The sequence below is a fragment of the Leptosomus discolor genome, chromosome 12 (genome assembly GCF_034619465.1).
Source record: "Leptosomus discolor isolate bLepDis1 chromosome 12, bLepDis1.hap2, whole genome shotgun sequence".
In the NCBI taxonomy this organism is placed as follows: domain Eukaryota; kingdom Metazoa; phylum Chordata; class Aves; order Leptosomiformes; family Leptosomidae; genus Leptosomus; species Leptosomus discolor.
The window spans coordinates 2892476-2912395 of NC_141402.1; the positions used below are offsets into that span (position 1 = coordinate 2892476).

The 19920-nt window shown below is 38.9% G+C and overlaps 1 protein-coding gene across 6 annotated transcripts in view; it reads left to right on the plus strand.

The window, feature by feature from the left end:
* SHANK2 (SH3 and multiple ankyrin repeat domains 2) overlaps positions 1-19920 on the plus strand; it is a 310473-nt gene that overhangs the window by 20294 nt on the left and 270259 nt on the right. For all 6 annotated transcript variants that reach the window (XM_086472429.1, XM_086472430.1, XM_086472431.1 and 3 more), the window contains one exon: positions 18910-18976. In XM_086472429.1, the coding sequence (XP_086328555.1) occupies positions 18910-18976 (67 nt within the window). The remainder of the gene's footprint in view (positions 1-18909; positions 18977-19920) is intronic.

Sequence of the window (19920 nt, forward strand, 5' to 3'; positions counted from 1 at the left end):
AGGGATGGGTGCCAGTGTAATCTCTTTACTTTGAGAGATTAGGTTATTTTATTACTTTATTAACTTTTTGTTTTAGGATTTTATATGGGAAGGGTAAAAAGCAAGTAGAATAGTTTTCATTTGTCTTCCTCTTTGTGCCGACTGCTACAGCATTCTTATTCTTCCTTTTAGAAAAATACAAGGGAAAAAGAGAAGAAAATACTTCTAAAAGCTAATGCTGATGGTTGTAGGGCTTCAAGAAGTGAAGGATGACTAGCTAAAACTAAATAAAATCAGGTGAGCATAGGAGGTGGAAGAAATAATTTTAAGAGAAAGGGTATAGCTATGGAAGTACACTTACTGACCAGTGAACTACCTCCTGTCCCTATGGAATAAAATCTATTTGTTATCGTTTATTATACATTGCACTTCTGATGCGTGGGCTTTTGTCTGGTCGCTCTTCCCCTAGCATGGACAGGAGGACTGACAATTAGGTTGGCTTTGTTTTATCCTTTCTAGGTCCACATACTTAAAAAAAGGAAATTACTTTCCATCTTTTTACTCTGTGATGTCTTACTTTTAGGTGTAGGGAAGGTAGGAAAAGTTCTAGTCTTTCCGAATGGAGTGAGTAGAGAAAACCCTGACGCCAGCATTGCAATTAAGCGGCATTAGAATTAATGTTTCGCCATCTGTCTGTTGCTGACCCGGTCGATCAAACGCCACAAGTGGAGCTGCTATAAAATTATGCAGAATCCCCTTCAGTTAATAGCATTTTGCATACTAAAGTTTACTCATGTAATCGGTAGCAGGGAACATCGATGCATCTCTCATGTACGTAAGAAGGGTTGTAGCTGCAGCATCTGTTCCTTTGAGTAACTTCCATTATGTTCTGTTCATAGAAATCTAAAAGGATGATTCTTTTGAGTTGCTGCTTAGAAAACTGATGGTATGGAAACCGTGCTATTCTGTAAAGCAAAGGTATCCAGACATGGAGAAATTTGTCTGTTGCTTTTAAGGCCTGCTGAGGCTTTATTTATTTTGATGAAGATGAGTAGCAGAGTTTATCTCACATTACTGTCCGGTGAATATAGTGTAATTTTACCACTGAAAAAAGATATGTGTGTGTTCACTTCTTGCCGGATCACAATGCTTGTTAAAACAAGCATGGGTTGTGGAAAGAAATCATGTGGAAAGAAAATTAATCTGAGCTGAATTCTGTGCCACTTAATTTGGGTATCACACACTGCGTACCCATCTCTGCCTGGGATCTGACTGTCCTTTTTACCTTTTCAGTGTCTGGCAGAGTTAGTGTTGGAAGGGCGTTGCTGGTGTTGGGGCCATGAAAAAGCTTGTCTGTATTTCCCAATTAATCACCTAAGCTTCTATTAGCTACCTTTGAGGGAATACATCTCATCCTGACTGATTACTGGGGTCCATTAAGTTGGCAATCAGTGCTGAGTCCAGCTGATGTCACTCATAGCTGAAAGTCTGTCTGACTGTCAACAGTAATGGATTGTGCTGCTGATAGGATGAACTCTACAAGAACAGAATATGGGTCAGCAGAAATGTCTCTGTAAGTTTTTTGTGGGGTCCCACCCTGCTAATGAGTATTAACACTTGAATGGATGTGGGGTAAATCCCCTCCCTCTGTCTTCCCTGTGTATGTTCCAAGTAGATTGGGGCAATTCTGCATCCCAGTTCTCTGTCTAAGTGTGAGAATTTTATTTTTTGTGTGCTGTGTATTTTGGTTGAAGGCTGACTAGCAATTAGAGGTACGATGAAACCTGTGCCACATCATTATACTATATTGCCAGTTCTGTTTATTAATCACTTACTTATCCATACTCTCTTGGCTGGGTAATCTTATACACTAATTATTGAGGGCTAACAGATGGAAAACAACCATCAGCATTACAGAGCTGCAACGCTAGCTAACAATACATTGTTATATACGTTGTGCTTGGCCGTTTTTCTTTTGAAGTAACTGAAATCGGAGCAGGTCTGTGCTTTCATTTGTAGCACTGAACTCGGACGTTCTCTCAAGCGTGACTGCTGTAAGTACTGCTAATGCCCCCACAGCCATTCATATTCATCATGATAGAGCTTGCTGAAACATGGTGTTTGTCACCGACATACAGTACATTGATTTACAGCTCCCATAAACTTATGAAATGCTGAACTGTAACTTCTGATCTGGTTATAGGTTGGCTTTAAAGTTTCCAGTGGTTTTAGGGTTTTTCTGCCACTACAGTTTCTATTTTACTAGTAAAACTTCCCAAAATACCCTTTCAGAAAAGCCATAATATCCTTTCAATGTCCATAGCTACTTAATTTTCCACACATTTTATGTGCTCCTAGATTAATGTAAAAATAGTTTCCTACCTATCTGGCAAATATTAATCCAGTAACTCAGAAATCTGACTTCTGCAGTGTTTACAAGCTGTTGAAAGTCTGTTGTGGAAGTTAAAATGAACATACACCTTGTTTATTGTGTTTTTTCCTTTTTCTTTTAGAGAGCAGAAGCTCTATATGAATAACTCATGTTTTCATATGGGCTATAAAGCACTTTCAAGCTTAGAGCTAATAGTGCTAATAATTAGTCAGTGTTTTTAAAGCATATGTGTTCAAATATACAGAAGAACTATTCTGAGGTGGCATTTAGAGACACCTTTTAATGGCAGAGTTGCACCCAAGAATTTCTCTCAGCTGTACCTTATTGTTGACTATTGCTTTCCCAGATCAGCATAGATTATTCATGTGCTTAACTTACACAGATGGCAGGAGGAGCAGCAGTCTTCCAGGTCCACTGCAGGTAGAATTGTTCCTTTTAGTGTGTTGGCTGGACATCTATTTTCAATTGCTCATATTTTTGCCAGATTTGAATCATTTAGAGACAAAATTTTCCATGCCTGGTATCTCAGGCGGCATTGTTCGGAAAAACAAAATGATTCAGCTACTTCGGAGGACGGGCGAGGGAAAACATGTGGTGTTTTGCTCATTCTGAAAAACCCTGTTGACCCACCTCTCCTCGTCCCGTCTCCCCTGTTGTGTTATGTTGTATTGTTTTGTTTTCTTTAATTGCCCTGCATGCTGTGTTTGATCTCCGTGCTAATAATGTGGCAGAGTAAACCGTTTTGCAGCCTGACTCAAATCCAGGGGCTCCAAAACCAGACTGCATGCTTGGAAGCTTGAGCTGGCTGGGGGGAACATAGACAGGCCCAACTGGGGATGGGTAAGTAATCACTGAGCTTGGAGATGGGTGAGAAAATACGAGACTGGCCGAGACTCGGGCTGGGAGTGCGAGCCTGAAAGAGTCAAGTGAATGGATGGAGCAAGACCAAGACTGATAAGGGTCTTAGGGAGGTTTTTAATGATCAAGAAAATTAGATTAGAGGTGGAAATTGGGACTGACTGTATAAAAAGGGAATCTTGCTTGGGTAGTGATGCTGGGGAGAAAACTTCGGACTGGGGAGCCTGAGCTGGGGGCCAGGGAGGATGGGGCTGTCACAAGGCGGGTGTGCATGCAATGCTCCCAGCCCTGCCAGTGATCTGTAAAAATTGCCTTTATCATCAAGCATATCACTAGAATGACTTCCCTAAGCCCAATTTTTGTTCGTGTGGTTATAACTTTTAATTTCCATCTTTTTGCTGAAACCTATAAAGGACAGGAAGTTATTCTGAGGTATTTTTTGTCTCTGACTTATTTTTGAAAGGGTGAAACTCGGAGAAAGCTGACTTTAAAACTGAAAATCTCTGTCCAGTGCCTCAAAAGGTGTCTTTACAAATAAAATGTATTCTCTCTTAAAATATGTAACTTGTGTTAATGGAGTATATGAATTACACAAGATCTCTGTTTTTGCCAAGAATTTATTTTCATCCTAATTCCTTTCCTGAAGCACCTGAATGCATCATTGAATATTGTGTGTTATTGTCAAATATACTCTCTTCTCATGGTACGTTCTGCCTTTAGTCATACTCCCAGCTTTTGTCCTGATTTGAGTCAAATAATGGAATTTGTTCATACTTGCTTTGGTGGTTTTATTTTGCTTTTTTAATGTTAGGTCACTGTTTTGCAGAACAGAAAAAATAGGTAAAGGACAATCTGTCATGGAAGAGTGTACAGTCTAATTTGCATTTAGTTGTTGTTTGTCATATTTAGATATCGATAGGAAAAATTTTTAGGTTCCAATTATGTAAAAACCCCAAGAATACTAGAATAAGTATAATAAAATTCTGCAGAATGGCTTTTTAAGACTCGGACACAGAGGTGTTAGTAAGAGTTGCATTTAGCATTTTTAAATCTACACAACTGACCATACCAGAACAAACTATGGAATTTCCTTTAAAAATGAAAAAAGCGTGTGAGTATGTATATATGTAGGCATACTCAACATAATTTCTTAAAGACATAATTAAAATAAAAAGGAGGGGTCTCAGGTTGATATATCTAGATGCAAGCAATGATTAGTTATGGTATGTTTTCTCATCACTTACCTTGAAGTGCTATTTATACAGAGGAACACATGTTCTCACTTGAGAAAAAGGCTTTTGGGGAATTTTAGGTGTTGCCTTAGGCATATTTATGCCTTTGTGGTGCTGATATGGTATCTGTTAGGGCATTAGGGGAAATGCTGGCAAATGAAAACATTCCTGAGAATAGCAGGGGTACAAGATACTGTTCCAAGTGACACTTCCAACAGGAAAAGCGCTCGATGGCAGGTTGGAGGTGACCTCAAGTGTCGGCAGATTTCCTGCTGCTGTCGGTTTTAAGGTATTGACAAGCTGTTGGGCAGATGCTTCTCCTAGTTACTAGGGCATGAGGTACAATATTTGGTTCACTGTACAGCTGGTGGCGGAGATGATAAAGCAGAACGTAGTAGTCTTGCCGAAAACAGCAAAGATGCTTCTGCATCAGCTGTATCTGAAGATATTGCAGCTACTTTTGAAAAGTCGGACCTCCCCCAAGAGGCTTTCACTAATACTCTGCCTTGGCTTGATAAGGGCTGGGTATAGTAAGAGATGCAGGAGCAGAGAAATACATGTGGATACAGAACGGGGTTAAAATCCATTCACCCTGACCGAGGGATGGCTTGCATAGTGCTGGCTCATCACTTCTCACCTTTGTCTTAACCCCTCTCATTTTTCAGAGAAGCTGACAAATGAAAGTGGTACAGTAAAACATAAAAAAAATTAAATTATATGATTATCTTGTATCGAGAGAGGCAAAATATTGCCACACTTGGAGATGCTAAAAATACTGCAGAATGTGTCTTTTAAAAAAAAGCTGCTGTTGCTGCACAGTTGTTATGAGAGCATAAACTTACGGAGCAGTGTCCATGCGATCATCTTTTGTGTTGTGCTCCATGTAAATGATCCAAGACCCTTTTTTTCTTCCCGTTTGTGCTTCCTCTCTCTGCTCAGCTAGGGATGTCCAGCTGAGGTGCCTCAGGTGTTCTCACATGCAGCAGGATTTCCCTGGGAGAAACAGTGTCTCTGAGGTAGCTAGGAGCCAATCTGTTTGTTTTTCCACCAAATGGATAAGCTTCTAAAAGCTCAAAGCCACTGAAACTAGGTTATAAAAGGGAACAAATTAAGCAAACTAAATCGTAAGGGTCACTACCAGTTCTTGCCTCCAAGTGAGAGAGGCTGGTGTATGATTCAGATGCGATTAGTTGTCATAGGTTGCAAGAGGAAATGGAGATTTCTATAATCTTAATTTAATTATAGGATTTTGATAGCAGGATTGAATATTGCTCCTGTGACTTTATTCATACTATATCCTAGAAGAGAAGGCAGAAAGGGTAAGTTCTTAAGTAGCCTGGTCATAACTGAGCAGTTACACATAGCATGTCTTAGCCTTGTGGTAAGATCAGTTGTGACAACTGTATTTGTTTTCTGTAGCTGTAAAGAGCACGGTAAATCTTGTAATTGGACATACCTTATTTCATTGTTGTGTTTATCAGTAGAAATTTTTGTATTCTTATTGGTTTAGAGGAAATTTGAGGTGAGTAAATGTTGTGTCTCCAAGACATCAAAAAAACCCCATTAATCCTAAGATGGGAGCTATATGAACAAGATTAATATAAAATGTCAATTTATTTGTATTGCATTGTTGCCAGGGTTTTACAGGTATTGAAATGGAGATGATAGGCAGTGTATAACCATCTAGAGTGATAAATATCCAGTATTTTTTTTCTCAGAGTTCTTGTAGGAAAGTATATTATAGCAGACTCTGCTCCAGATTTAACTGCGGGAGAGATGAGAGATGTTCTTTTATGAATGCTTGATTCCTATACCTGTACGTATGGTGTAAGAAGGTTAAAGCTTAGGGGAAATTTGGTTCACAAACCATAGATAAGCATGCTTGCAGTAATCTGCGACATTTAAATTTTTCTTATTGTTAAACCATGTTATTTTGAGATATTAAGACCATTCAGTTTCTCTATAACATGTAATACCTTATTACTTTTTGCATGCCACTATTATGTGCATGTAATACCTTTAGTGATGCTCACTGAATTAGTCAATACTGATGAACCAGAAATACCAGATAAACTGAAGTTCGCTTTTTATGCTGAAGCTGCTTCTGCCGTGATGACCAGGATGCTCAGACGTGTCCTGATCTTCTCCAGTGTTCCTGCCTGCTTGTATCCAAATGGATTGTCGCCACTTCAGGCTAGATATAAGGAAGAAATGTTTTACAATGAGGGTGGTGAAACACTGGCATGGGCTGCCCAGAGAGGTGGTAGATGCCCCATCCCTGGAAATGTTTGAGATCAGGTTGGACGGGGCTCTGAGCAACCTGACCTGGTTGAAGATGTCCCTGCTCACTGCAGGGGGGCTGAGCTAGGTGGTCTCTAACGGTCCCTCCCAACCCAAACTATTCGCTGATTCTGTGGACTTATATCGTGCAACGGTGATACTTTTATTTTCTGTCCATGCAGTGCTGAGCACAACCCATGAGTGGGACTTGTGGGCACTTTGGGCCTGCAAGTACAGATTGATGATCGTGGTTAGGATGGCTGAGTGATGTGGTGGCATGATCTCTTGCTTCTGTGTGACTACACAGGCTATCCAGTGTTAATTTCTGGCAATATCAGAGTGAGTTCTTGTGGCTTGTAAAAATGGAGGATCTATGCCTCTAGGACAGACTTAGCCTCTTCTTGCATTGCCATTTGGAGAGAACATTTGTGACAAGCAGTTGGCAGACGCTGCTGTCCCGTGTCCATCTTCATCAGAGTGTGTTATTGGCACTGACTTTTATGAGACCGCTGTTTCCAAAGGTTTCATTATAGTTAACCCCCAGAGTCTGGAACAAATCCACCAAATGTATTAGGTAAAATAATCATAGTATTTTATTAACCTGATGCATTTTATCCTGTGGGCTTTCAAAAAGCATTTTCAGCCATTTGGGCTCGCAGTTTAAGCAACGCTGTATTACTAAGTGTTTGCAGAATTGAATCCCATAAACAGTTTTTACTGTGAAATAGTGGGCAGTATCTACTGCCTGCTGTGAGTAGGAAGACATTTTTCTGAGAGTGCTTGGGGAAGAAGCTGCTAATATAGCACATTTGGGCTTTTCTGTGAGGTTGGACTGCCTTCGGAGGTGAAAGTTTTTACCCTACAGCAGCACAGACCTATACATACTTGTGCTGGATTCTCTGTATGACCCAACATTTACTGTAATTTCAAGGGAAGCGAAATCTAACAAATAGCACACTTTCTCAATCTTTTCCTAAAAGAGTTCAGCTGAAAAAGATTGCATTTCATGGCTTTTTGATTTAGCATATTATTAGGGGGAAGGAAGAAAATTAACTCAATTTTATTACTGGCTGTGTCTTATCTGATTCATCTAATGCTGCAACCTGGCTTTATCTGCTTCTGGTAAATACTCCTTTGAAATTGCTGCTTGCCCATGTAGCAGTAATGAGGATTATGTAATAACTGGCTTTTGATGGCTCTTTCCAGCTTGAGCTAGATTTTTCCATGAAATGAGTCTAATGGTAAAATTGTGTATATCACACTGTTTGTTTTTTCTTTTCCATATTAATTGTTAAAACACAAGTGTAGAAATGCGTGTTGACAATGACTTGCTAGGTGGTGTTTTAGCAGAGAAGTAGAAAGATGTAATTTTTCCCTTTACTTTTAAAATAGATATAAACATTGAATTTCCCGATATGTTCAGCGACCATGGAGGAGGCTTAATACAATCTATACAAAGGAGGGTAACCTAAAAAATCTTAGTTATTTCTCATCTAAAGAAACAGGGGAGAAATAAAAAAAATGCCATGAAGTAGCAAAGTTGTGCCTGGGATGTATTTGCCTGCGTGTTCCTTTTTTTGCTTCCTGACATGTTTCGTGGTAACTTTAATCGACTTGCCGATGTATTCAGTTCAACACTTCCTGGCAAGCTGGTGATGGATCCTTTTGTCATAGGAGTTAAGTTTGCATTTCAAAGCCGAGAGAGTGAGATGATTTAGAAGTGATTGCTAGCATGTTGTGAGGAAAGGACTTACATTTTTTTTATCTTGGTGTCCACACAGGCTTATTTTAATCTGAAGGTATTCAGTCATGGCTTATTCATGAATAAGAGTAGTTAAGTTTTAGGAATGTAGTTGTGTATGTTCATGAAACAGTGTAAAATAAAATACAGGCTCTATTTTTTAAATCATGATAGAGCTGCTGGAAAATTAACAAGGCTGCCTACAGGCATTTTAAGTGTCGATCCAGTATAGAGTCCTGCTAAGACAGCACTGCGGGACATAAGGAGACTAAAAGCAGGTCACTCAGTGTCGTAGCCTTCTCTTCATTTTGACTTGAATTCACCAAGCTAGTCAGCTCTGGCACTGTTTCATGGCTACTGAGTGTGTTTCAGAAGACCCATCAGGGCTGTAAAATCTCTTGCAAGCAAAACCAGAATTTTAGCAATGAAAATGTGTCAGCCCTCAGCATACTTTTTTGATAACTCAGCTAAATATGTACCATGTGTTTGGAAGAACATTGTTGTATGTTTGCTTATTTTTAAAGTATTAATTACTCAAAAATATTTAGGGTAAAATCCTAGTGCCTTTGAAGTGGATAAAATTCAGTTTGACTTCTCTGGGGTGGAAGTGTGTTCCTCACACTTACAATTATTTCAAAGCCATGCTACTGAATCTTTCTATGCAGCGTATTCTACTGAATATGATTATTTTAAACTAACATTTCCTGATTTTAGTACCATGCTATTCTTAAGTTATACAAAATTGCACACTGCATTGCAACAAATAACTTGCATTGCGCAGCCTTTAGCTACTGATTTGCTGTAGCTGAAAACAAGATGCTTTGTCTTCTGCGTGAAAACTTTGTAAGAGTTTTGGGAGGCAAAACCAGTGCTTGGGAGGCTGGGGTTGTATTTTTCCATTCCTTGGACAGAGTGCGGGACACGGCTGCATTCCCTGCGTTAGCCACTGCTGCAGAAGTGTCTTTGCCATTGCCCAGCTGGGACGCTGACCTTGTCCCACCCATTGTAGGGTACTTTCCATGAGGCTTAGGCTCCAAGGGTGTGAAAAAGGCTCAGATCTTAGTGCTGCATGTAGCAATACTTGAGGTTTAAAAACCTAGTCTTGGATTACTATTATGGAATAGCCAGGGTACCAGCGTGAGGCAGCCCTCACCAGGGACGCCGCTGAGATTGCTTGGAGGGTTTACGTAAGGGACTGCACCCAGCACGGCGGAGCTGCCTACTGCTGCGCTCCGGAAAGCATCGATTCTTCGACCTTAATACCAAGGCAGAGCGATCGTGGCAAGCCTTTGTTTAAACAGTGCTAAAATGATCAAGGGGATGATGAAGAGCCTCAAAGAAATATTGGCCCTTTCCCATAATTTATATTTTCAGATGCTAAAACTAGTTGTTGAGCAAATGTAAGGTGTCTATTTTAAGATACTGCATGTCAATATCTGACTACAGATGGCTCCATGAATCATAGTTGGAAGAAGGAAAATGTTAGACACTAAGATATTGTTGCTAAGAGATTTTTGTACACAGTATGCTAACATGTGCTGGCAAATTTGGGAACAGTAGCAGCAGCATGCTTTTGGAGAAAAAAATTTCAGTGGTGAAGAAACTGTCTTCAAAGGACTATTTAAAGGATAGTAACATTATTGTGCTTTGTTGTATCAAGGACTGATGAAGATGAAATTGTCTTTCAAGGAGATAACATACAGAAAACATCCAAAAGGTAAAGCTGATCCTGCTATCTGATGAAATAGAAAGTGGAGACTAGAAAGAAAACAAACAAAAAAAACCAAACCCAAACAAAAAACTTTGGGGTTTAAAATTAAGCAAGTTTCAAAAAGATTAAAGGTGATGGTTGCTGATATTTTGCCATCTACTGGACATCAGATTTATTAATATACAAAGTTAATTCCTTTCAAAATGCATAATATTAGGCTTTTGTCACAGTATATAATTAAAAATGTTAAGAATTCTTTTCTGTCCATGAAAGAAGCATGAATGAAAATGCTGAGTATGATTTTTTTTTTTAACTTATATTCTTTCATGACATTACTATGGAGTAATTTAGGAAAATTGCCAGCATTTTATTGTGCTGGTAGAGAATGTGGGTTATTTCTGCACTTAATTTAAGTCTTACTGACTATTATTCAAAGAAAAAAAATTTAAATGGTACTGTCTTATTCATCGTATTTCAGTGAGTTTCAATAAAACTTGAAAATGTTATACCTGAAATAAAGCTTCAATTCAATTAATTTCATTTTATCAAATCAAGCCTTTCAATTTTGGTGTGTTTTCAACAAAAACATTATTATCTTATTATGATACATTTCTGTACAAAATATTACACAATTGTAAACTTCTCAAAATAGTAATTTGCTTCTAACATCTCTGTAATTAGATGTATTACATCTCAACTTCAAAACTGATTACTTTTTATTAAAGTTTTGGAGTCTGAATGTAAATGTGTGTCTCCATAACATAAACATATGTATCTTGAGGTTGTGTTTCGTGGCATCTATATTATATTTATTCAGGAATGCTGTTAGAAAGAGAGAGTCAATTAGTGATATTAATAGTATATTAATCAAGCATTTGGTTATGTTTTGTAATGAAGTGAACTAAGAGGCTTCCATTAGTTTTATTTTTACCATATTGCAGCCTCAAAGTCAAAAATCAACTGTAATCAATACAACTATGAATGTTGGATGTTACTTTGCCCTTTGAGTTTGGAAAGTAAAATACAGAATTCATGATTATTCAGCATTTCTAATTTAGATTATATAGTCATTGTAACTATATAGAATTTTTCAACTGGTCCAGAAAAAAACCTATTTTGTATTTATTGAATTCTTTGTCTTCTCTCACTAAAAGTCTATGTTGTGGTTTGAGCTCAGAACAATGCTTGCCAAATTGTCACTTTTTGCAAAGGTATTACAAAAGAGCATACTTCCAAAGCAAACTGAGGTCTAGATACGTGGTCCTATTTATTGAATAAAGGAACATACCTTCATCTACAAGCTCTCTGAAACTGTAAGAAACCGATAGCGCTTGATCAGTACGTTTTTCTCCCACACCTATGGAAAAAAAATTTGGAACGCAGATTGCTTCTTGCTATTCCAAACTGAACTCCATCTGTACCACTGAAGAGTTTTAAAATCTGCATGCTGCTCATATATGAGAGCAACTACTGCGTATCGATTCAGGATGATTTTTTTCAGAGTCTGCAGAGTGTGCTGCATGATTTTGTGTCACTGTTTATCACGGATAGAACCCGTGGTGCTGTGTGCAGCACGGGCATGCACAGGCATGCGTGAGAGCAGGGTCTTTGTACTTAACGACCTAAATTTAGCTTTCAAAAGTCCTTGTGGATGACTACTGCATACTTGATGGTATGCTGTGACAAACTTAAAAGTGGCTTTAGACTCCAGAAAGCCTTTACCTCTTCATTTTATTAGGGAGAGCTTTTCTTTTGAGAGGACATAATAGAAATACGTTGAAGTTGAACTACGTTGCCTTTTCATTGCCCCACAGTAAGTGCCATTAGATTATTTTTTTTTGGTATCAAATTAAAAAGGTGCTTGTCTCCAAAGGTTGTGATTATAATGGAATGGTTAAGAGATTGCCTTGCTCTGTTGGATTATCACCTCTTGATATTGCAGCTATTGGGTGAATCGTTGATACGATTTTTGTCTCGAACTTATTAAAAATTATAACATTTGTAATATTTTTAAGACTAAGAAAACACATCCTAATTAGACACATGGAAGAGCTTTTCCAGTGGCCTTTTTATTTAGGAAGTGATCCTAACCATTCCTTCCAAATTTATCTGTTAATTTCTCATGAGTCTTTGATTGTGAATCCTGTTGTGTAACACCTGTGCCTGCTTGAATGGTGTTTCGTCATTGTTAAAATAATATAATCCTCGGGGCTATGTCACAGGCTTATAAAATCACAGACTATTTATTGTAAGTGGAGGGCAAATTCTGGAGAGTCTTATGGTTATAGTCTCATTTGCAGGGTTGTATCAACTCTTCGTTCCAGTTCCACCTGAAGGTGGGATCACGTAGGGTAGATGTCCCTCAGAGTATCCTGTATGTCCCTCTGTGTTTCTGCGGCTTGGCTGAGACTGAGCAAAGTCAAGACTGAAGTTGCATTTTGTCCTGGGATGGAGCTATCTCCTTTGATGTGTAGTTCCATACCTGAACTCATTGCAATATCAAGCATTCTTGAAAGGCCATCATTTAGTGAGTGCTGCTGGGAAGCAGAGACAATGGAAGGGTGAAACATCAGCCCTGAAGGAAAGAATAATGAGATGTACTTTCATCAGGAAAGTGAAATTGTCTGGAAGAGAAGAGATAGGGGAGAAAAAGCAGGCGGGGAGTGCTGACTGTTTGATCATGAAGTGCTTATTGTGAATTGCAGCTGCAACTGGGCAGCCCAGACAGCTTCCTCTGCTCTCCATTTAGGCAGAGCATTTTGAAGCTTTATGTCTCACCTGGTCTAAAATTTTAAGCATGTGCACAAGGAAGTGGAGCAGCCTTGATTGAGAGTGAAATATAAATGAGCCAAGAGATGCTCTCCTTACTCTGTGTAGAAAGTTTGTCAAAGTCCATTAGCTGGATTTAAGAGGGGACAACTTCAATTCCTGTCTTTTTTGTATTGTTTCTTACTGGCTGGAGCAGTTTGTTCCTAAGAGCACTAATGTAATTTAGTTTTGGTGCTTGCCTTTCAGGGACTAATCTATAAAGTTCTAAAATTTTACTTGCTAACAGGCTAGAGAGATCTTGCTCTGATTTAATAGAACCTGCCCCTGTGATACATTTCAAGAGCAGAAAAAAAATCAATTGTGAAAGGTTAGTGACAGGTAAAGTGTATATGTAATTTCCAATTTCCCGAAAGGAATAAAACACTGCATTAATCACGATCAAAAAAAATTCTAAATAATAGAATTTAAGTAATTGATATATTGAGAAACTGCATTTATGAGGCTGAACAGAGAGATGTGGGTGAGTCAGTGCTGCTACTTATTCTGGTCCAGAGTCTGAAAACATTAGGAAACTCTGTTGCGCTGAAACCTGGAACTGGACATCCGTCAGGTTTCACTGTTTACACAAAGTAGTCTTATTTGCCATTATTTAAACTAAATGTCTTTGGGGAACAAGATGAAGGAAAGCAGAACTAACCAGATGTGTCAAATGTTTAATTTCTGAATTGACTTCTGAAAGCCAGCCTAAAAACTGCCTGTATGCAGGGGGAACATTTCTGACTGTAAATGTCAGAAAGCCCAGAGGATGAGGATAGGGCTATGCCAGGAGAAAGAAATACCCTTCTAAAAGTGCCTCAGCAGTTATAAGAGTTTCATTCCTCACCCAGTGCACTATGCTGGACTAGCAATCATGGGGTGCCCCCATCTCCTGCCTGCTTCTCCCACCCCTCCCGGTCTCTGCATCCAGCTGCTTCATTCATTCAGGTTTCTACCTCACACAGCTGTCAGTTACCACCTGTAGCAACTTGCCAAGTGTCAACTAAACTCCTTCCCTTCACTAAATTGGTGGCAGAGCATCTGGCACTGCCTGGCATGGCAAACAGCGAGGTGCCGTAACCGGTTGCATCAGTTGGAAAAAAAAAAAATCTGTCTGGGAGACACTGAGACGATGGGGTGGCTGCAACAAGCCTTCTCCTGCCGAGGCAGAGCAAACATCTGTGTAAGCCCACAGCCTCTGGTCGTGCTCTGCGTTACGTACCCTGACAGTGACAACCAGCTCTTGTCTCCGCTCCGCTGCCTTGCCCAGCGAGTCGTTAACCCCGTGGCTTGGTGCTTCACAGCCCTGCGAGTGTGTCTCGGCTGTGACCTGTTTCGGTGACTCCATTAACTTTTTGTTACAATGACATTATGAAGACAGATTATCATGGAAATAGGTGGTACCACCAGTCCAGCTGTATGGGTTTACCATACTTTCTTTTTATTTTGTGTGAGTTACCTCCTACTAAGATACGTCATCCTGCATAGCTGTACTTTCTGCTCGCTTCCCTGTTGTAAGTGTATGTGCTTATTCAGGCCAGTCATGTATATTATCAAATGTAATTTGAAAATAATTAGGTGCCTGTGTTAACACCCTTAGTGGGGTCAGTTAAACTTGGAGAGGAAGGAGCTAAATGATTCACTATGGTGAATCACTATCATTCATATAAAATTGCCACTGGTGATAAAAAAAGCCTGAAGAGTTGCTGTTCTGTGTTGTACAGTAGAATACATGGCAGAGATGCCAACCAGTTATCAGTGCAGGGGGTAGAGATCCTGGTTTGGGTCAGAAAGCGCTGTACTTGAGCTACTTAGTCATGCTTTTCAGCTGGACCTGGATTGACACTGTGCTGTGACGCCGCAGTTGTGGTCTTTCTGATTGCAGAGCTGATGCAAAAGAAATATGCCCTTTAAAAACACAGCAACAAAAATGCAGGTTTAATGGAAATTGTAGACGAGTGGTTTATTTTAGCGTGGGTTTGCTTTTTTTGAAGATGCACAAACAGGTTTTGTCAGGTTCACAGAATAATGTGACTAAGGACATGCAGATTTTTGATGTAAGGTGTCTTGTCTGTGGCAAAAGGATGAAATGAAAGGCCATTTGCTGCAGGAAAATTAAAGAACCTGATTATACTAAGACTGCTGTCTGCGCAGGGTTTAAAAAGCTGTAATTTTAGAAGCTCCAGCATAACAGAGTCTGTAGATAGCGTTTGGTTGCAAAATGCTACCTCCAGCCTTTCATGGGAATATGTCATGTCTGTAAACATGCATGTGATGCATTTTGATGACTGGAATCCAGTTTCTACTGGAACTGGAGAAAAACCCCTTCACTGTACTTTTGCTGGCTGTGTTACAGTTTCACTGCCAAGAAGAGATGTCTTGTGATCGAAAAACACCCCAAACAAAACTTTAGTTCCTGGTATAATCTCTCCATTAGAAAACTAGCACTTGACTGCAGAACATCCTGAAAAGCAAAATATGGCTGTTTTAAAAACAAGTAAATTATGCAGCATGGAGAAAATCAAACTAGTGTTTTCTGTGAAGATTCTACATTAGTATTTTTTTCTAAAGTACAAAGAATTTCAGTACAAATATAGAACTTTAGTTTGGTTCTGATTTAGTTTTCATCTTAACGAGGGTAGACTTTACACCACCTTAATTTGCTTCAAGCCCTGGATCCTGTGAAGACAGTTCACTTGTCCTACTGCATTCACGCTTGCAGTTTTATTTGAATGCGCTATAACTTTGGTTCAAGATACACTTTGATGGAAAAGAGGCTGTGGTTGCTGTGCTTTGTAGTTTGCAACTGTAAAAATTGAATGAGTATAATTTTGTATCTTTCCAATTTTTCTCTGACTTCACTTCTCCCACTCTCTTTACCCATCAAATTCAAGTGAAGTACATTGGTGTTATGCCAAGAAATATTTGTACTTCTTAACTTTTTCTTGCTTTCTTTAGATCTTAACATATTTTTCCTTCATTTTTGCTGTTAGAATTTCACATACAGTTTTTTAGCAAATTGAAGTAAATTAAATTGAGAGAAATGGTACCTTGGGCTTGCTGAATCTGGTGCTTGATTCAGAAGCAAGTACAGGAACAATTCTTTGTCAAGCTGTCTCTTAGCTGTCTGACAATATCTTTTTTCAAGTAATAAAATGTGTTTATTGCTTGAACAGCATGTTTATACTTGGGTTTTAAAATCTACTCTGTGTCAAAAATTCTTTCATTTGAGTAACATGGCTGCTGTCTAGCAAGCTGCCTGTCACTGGTGAATTCCCTGTTTGAATTTTACTTGCTAATTAGGGGTAATGTTTAAGACAGGTATTATTGCTTGCTTGTAGTGTAGAGCAAAACTTCTGATCTACACAGAAATGTTTATTTCAAGCACCAGAACCAAGCCAGGCTGCAGAACGTGAAGCATTTGTACCGCTCTGCTATTACTTCCATAGTGCTGTTTGCCAGGGAGAGTCACGTGTTCCACTTCAGGCTGTACAGAGGAGGCTGGGGCCAGATTCTCCTGTGCTATCCATGCTGAGAAGCAGTATTTTTTTCAGAAGTAATTCCTGGAATAAAGGTTGTCTTACTAGTGGTTAAAATAGTAATTTTCAGATGGATAATTGCCTCTGTTGATATTGAGCTGGCAGTGCACCAATCCACCTCTGTCTCTGACCTCCTTGACCTTTACAGATAGTATGGCATGCAGAAGTTTTGTGACATGTCTGAGAAGAAAAACTTTATTTTTTTTTCAACTGTGATCTGAAAGCAGAAGTGGGATTAAGTTGAACCACTGTTATTGATTCATAGTAATGTGTTTTGCTCCAAGAATCCGTCAGTGTTTGACGTAACACAACTGGGAAGTGGCCAAAGCAAAGTGTTTCCTTACTGCTAATATGGTAATGAGGAAATAACTATGTGATTTTCACTAGTGATATGTGAATAGTAATGTGTGAATAAAATTCACTAGGGTGATATTATATGTGGGTTAACTATTTAAAGGACAAAAATGATTATACTGCACATGCCATGCTCATGGCTGCCTACTCAGGATTATTTTAAAACATAAGTATACTCATCTTGAGTATAACTGCTAGGTGCTATACAAACATGGAATAGAATGTCTGCCATGAAATACATACACTTGAAATGAAAAACAAACATAATTACTGTATTTAGCCTCTACATCAAATAGAAATTTTTAATGAAACAAGAAAAAATTTGCCAAGAAAAAAAGGTGGAACCTGAAAAGCATTAAAAAAAAAAAATTGAGGGAAAACCTGGCTTTAGGCCATAAATATGATAAAGGGTAGGTTCAGTTTTAAGCTTTGATTGGTAATCTAAAGTTATTCTGATGCTATATTATACTTAAAACACAGTAATTTCTTTGAAGTCTTGCTTGTACTTCACTAGCCAGTAGACTTCCCAACCAAAGTTAAGTTAGCCTGTCTCTCTTTAGACCAACTGTTGCTAGCTTGGGACCTAAAGGTAAAGAGGAGATTACTTCACTGGGTTTGAAACCTGCTTTAAATCTGGGTCCTTCTGCAAGGATTCCAGGGCTGCATATAGAAAAGACTCATGAGTAATGGTTTGAAGCATGAGGACTAATACAGTGGGAGTCTTGGGTATTAAGAAAGGCCTGAAATGAAGTCACCAGGAGGACTGTAGAGGGGAGAAAAGTGTGGTAATCTGACTTTCAGCAATCCCATCCTGTTGTCTTTAGGAGTATTGTGGTGAGTCCTTTGTCTAAGGCAGCACACCCATGCCTGTCTTCCTAGTCCCGCGTTTCAGAGACGTCTTCCCGTGTTGCACGGGTAGGGTGTATGGTAAGTCTGCTCTGAGCCCTACGTGAGATGCGCTAATGGCAGCAGGAGGTGTAGTGTAAATAATCGATGCGGAATGAAAAGGGCAGAAAATGTGTAATAATTTTTTTTTTTAGGTCAAGTGACATAATGGTTGTGACTCGTGATTTAAGCCTGCTCTGAGTCTACTGTTTAAAGCAGATTTGGAAACTCTTTAATACCTAATGGTCAAGATTTTCTATTCGTAGGTTGTTGCTTCTGTGTAAAGTCTTCATTTTTTGAGGATTTCCATATTAGTTTTTTCTGGTTAATAGCATTTAAAATTGTCCATTCAATTTTGCGTGGTGAGTGCAGAAATAAGATCTTATGCTTGTCAGCATAATGGCATAACCAACTCACTTTCCTCAGTGGAGATCTTTCTCCTTTTAAGTGAATTTGGATGAGAATTCAGAATAGGTAGTTACACATCTGTGTTCAACAACTGGGAAATAAATGAAAAAGAAAATTATTATTTTAGAAATATATTTACTAAACCACTCTAAATTCTATACGCACACATAAACTTCACTAGTTTCTCATTTTTAGTCTTTTTTTGGTGTCTTAGTGGTACCTGAATACTTGTAGTTCTTGGTACTTCTTTCCTGGTTGTCCCACGTACATTGCATTGTAGCTCCTGTTTTCATTGTTCAGGTAAGCAGCGAGGCAGGAGCAATTAAAGGGAATTAATATCTTCGGTGTGTTTCTCTGAGCCTCCTCCTGTAGCGTTCTCCATGCATCCATATGGCTCCCAGAGCTTCAGGGACGATGTGTTTAATGTTCGCTGCTGGTTTTGACTGCCGCAACGTGAGGAGCCACAGCTCTTCTTGCAGTCTCCTGAGACATCCCCAGTCACGGCATTCTCCATAAATGGGGGACTGGGGGCCTGGCAGTGCTGCTTACAAATTGAGATATCATTTCTCCACACTGGTTCAGATGCAGAATAGAAGTAACGAACAGTTACTCTGCTTTGTGAAATGGAAACATATTTGTATGTTTGTCAGTAACGTAATATGCGTGTTTTCCTGCTTAATAAGTGATGACAATATATTAATTGTAACTATTTTACAATCCTTTAGGTGGCTATAATAGCGGGAAATTTTGAGCTTGCTGAATATATCAAGAATCACAGGGAAGCTGATATTGGTAAGCAAAACATTTACAGATGCTGAAAATAAGTCATACATGTTTAAACCAGGATTTTGCAGAGATGTGAAATCTGATTCCATGTGAGATGTGACTATGGGGCTGCTGACGGTATCATTTCAGGGAGTTTTTAAAAGTAACTTTTCATAAAAAGTAAAGATGGGGAAAACGCTGAAATGATTTCAAAATACACTCTGAAAAGCAAAATTTGGGTAATGCAAAAGAGTAGTAGGTGTTCTATAAGTATAAATTAGATGGTTTGTAACAGGTTAAATACACATCCACGTATGTGGAAGAGCCAAACTGGCTCTTACAGGTTGTTTTGGCATCAGCCTAAAGCAGCTCTCAAGGTATCATTGGTCAGAAGAAGATGATAAAGAAAAATGCTTCTCTGTAATTAAATGAATGTCAGAAACTGTCTATCCATATCCACAAAACCATTTCCTCTCACTGAGTTTGGTGTGGCACTAGATGAAGGCTAGTGACAGGCGTTAAGGGCCCTTGACAAAAAACCGTAAGGCTTTTTAAACATCTTTTTACATAGAGAGTTAAAATAAAAACCAGTTTGATAAAAGTGATTTCTAATACAGTTTCATTAAAATGGATTAAAATGCTTTAATTCAAGTTAATTAAAGTTCCACAGAAACAGCCTGAAGTTGAATGAAAAAAGGCATTCCTTTTGAGGCAGGAGGGTCCGTGTAGTCGCCTGCACTGATTTAACTCAGTGATGCCAATCTATGACTTGATAGTATTTAGTTTATGTGGAAAACCAGGCCAGCTCAGGTGAAATTTAGGACTGTAGAAGAATTACTCTGGCTTAAGGCCTCCTTTCCATTTTCCTTCCCGGTTGTGTATGTTCTGCAGGGATATAGTTAAGAATTCTGGTGGTACCATGAATTCTTGTAGCACTGTGATACTTGCAACCCTTTGCAATATGCATTGAG